We start from the raw sequence: 2432 nt of genomic DNA on the forward strand, positions 1-2432 counted from the left end.
GACACTCCTAATATTAATGTCCCTATTATAGTTGTAGAAACTGGGGTTCACGAAATTAAAAGCTTTGCTTCAGGTCTGTACAAGGCATTCCTCTCCTGGGTCTGCTAAAGGAAAGGAGGCCTGCTACGTGTCCTCTCAAAATGTGCTAGGGGTTGCCAGGAGCAGAAGGATTAAAGGGGCTAGAAAATTCAATGTGAGTGGGAGAAGAGGTGGAAGAAGCATTGAAGTCAGGTTTCTGGGAGATGGGGGTGGCATAGTGGAGGTAAGGCAGAGGGCACCCAAAATTCTCACCCATCCTACCACAAAGTCTTGCCTCTGCAGACACAACTCTACAAAAATCCAAGTGAACCTTGAACAAATGATGAATGAATAAATGAATAAATGAATGAATAAAAAGGGAGACAAAGTTTATTGCTGTGTTGGAAGGAATACGAAGTCAAGAACGAGACCATTTTCAAACCTGGATGGCCCCAGTTCCTCTGAGTTCCCCCACATTCGTCAAATCCATAAGGTCCCCCAAGTCGCCCCAAGACAGTCATGGGGTAGGAGGGTATCCTGTACCCAGCCCATGGGGATAGGGACTGAAGAGTCACCCCTCTCACCCCCATGCTGAGGTCTGTGCTCAGCTACCCACAAGTCTGCAGATCTCAGTCCTTGCACATTCCCTGGTGGGGTCTTGTGTGCAGGCTGCCTTGACTCGGAGCCAAGTGTGGGAATGCAGACAGGAGTCCTGGTCCCAGGTTTTGCAGGCAGAGAACTTGGTGGTGTCATCTGGGCAGGTGGTGTCATCTGCCCTGACCTCTAGGTATGGCAGGACCAAGATCGAGGTGTCACCAGCCCCCAGAAGGTTGTCTGAGCCAGAGAAGAATAAGTTGTGAATGAGGTCATTCCTGGTGACCCAACCCATGCATCCAAGACGTGAGAGTCCATCACCCCCAAGCTAGGCCCTGGTGCCTGACTGTGACTGGTGAGTTGGGGAACAAGGAGGGACTGGCCCTAGGGCCGTGTGTCCTCACGGATGGGGAGCTGGGTGAGGGTTGTGGTCTCTTACCTGGGGTAAGGGGCAGTGCCGCCGTGCGTACCACTCCTGGCAGTACAGGCTGACCTGGATTCCCTGGCCCAGAAACAGCATGGTCCACATCAACACGTTCCATGCCGGGCCAGTGTGCTGGTCATGCATCATGAAGTTCAACATTCCTAGTGCAGGAGGAAAGGTTGTCACTCCAGCTCCAGGAGTTCCTTGTCTCCCTGGTTTCCCTCCCATTCCAGGGTATTGGGAAGAGATGGAACAAGAAGGCCCCATTGGAGAAGATCTTGAACCCAGGTGCGGAAATTCATAGAGGTCTAAAGTGGCTCATGTAAAACCAGGATTCTTCAGTTTGCAATTTAATATCCCGAATCAAATCTCATACTGAGCCTCTCAACCTCATCCCAGTTTTCTCCTCTTTGTCTTCCTCGATGAGTGATTATTCAAGTGTTTTTCTCCAACCAGAAACCTCCTGCCACATGCCCCAGGATACAGCTTGGCTCCTCCCAATGCTGCCTCCCTCCCTGCTTTCCAAGTCCCCCCTCCCCCACTCCACCTGTCAGTCCCAGCAGCCTCGCCTTCAGCCCTGGGGGCGAGGCCTCCCGCCATCAGTCTGGGATCTCCAGGAGCAGGACCCAGGCCTCCCTCTGGATGGCTCCCCTCCAGTGGCAGAGAGGCCAGCTCACCTCCAATGATAAGGAAGAGTATCAGCATGACGGGATAGAAGAACCCCAGGACGAAGCAGAAGATATATTCATGGGCCACTGCGGAGACCAGGAACACACCCAGCATGGCTACCCCTCGGGCCCGGGCACCAAGGAGCTGGCACGGTAAGGAAAGGAGTGAAGAGTGAGTCTCCCTGAGTTCCTCCACAAAGAGCCCCCACCTTAAGGAAGCCAGGGAGAGTGTGGCGCAGTGGAGAGAATGTGGGATCTGAGGTCAGAAGGAGTGACATCAATCTTATTTAATAGCATGCTGGCTGGGCACGGTCGCTCATGTCTGTAATCCCAGCACTTTGGGAGGCCGAGGCGGGCAGATTATGAGGTCGGGAGTTCAAGACCAGCCTGGCCAATATGGTGAAACCTCGTCTCTACTAAAAATACAAAAATTAGCTGGGTGTGGTGGCATTCGCCTGTAGTCCCAGCCACTTGAAAGGCTGAGGCAGCAGAATCGCTTGAACCCAGGAGGCAGAGGTTGCAGTGAGCCAAGATCACGGCACTGCACTCCAGCCTGGGAGACAAGAGCGAAACTCTTTTAAAAAAAAAAAAAAAAAAGTGATAGATTCTGGAGAAAGAAATTGGGTAACTCAATGGCAGGGTTGAAGGAAACTTTTGGTGGTACACACCTGTAATCCCAACTACTTGGGTGGCTGAGGCACAAGAATTGCTTGAACCCAAGAAGCAGA

The 2432-nt window shown here is 52.2% G+C and overlaps 1 protein-coding gene across 1 annotated transcript in view; it reads right to left on the minus strand.

The window, feature by feature from the left end:
- Window positions 1-390: 390 nt before the first annotated feature.
- Window positions 391-2432, minus strand: part of SOAT2 (sterol O-acyltransferase 2) — a 16976-nt gene continuing 14934 nt past the window's right edge. The window contains exons 12-14 of the mRNA XM_011930689.1: window positions 1714-1849; window positions 1052-1197; window positions 391-852 (exon numbers count right to left, since the gene is read on the minus strand). Of these exons, the coding sequence (XP_011786079.1) occupies window positions 802-852; window positions 1052-1197; window positions 1714-1849 (333 nt within the window). The 3' untranslated portion in view covers window positions 391-801. The remainder of the gene's footprint in view (window positions 853-1051; window positions 1198-1713; window positions 1850-2432) is intronic.

Source organism: Colobus angolensis, unplaced genomic scaffold, assembly GCF_000951035.1.
Source record: "Colobus angolensis palliatus isolate OR3802 unplaced genomic scaffold, Cang.pa_1.0 Scaffold87, whole genome shotgun sequence".
NCBI classification, from domain to species: Eukaryota; Metazoa; Chordata; class Mammalia; order Primates; family Cercopithecidae; genus Colobus; species Colobus angolensis.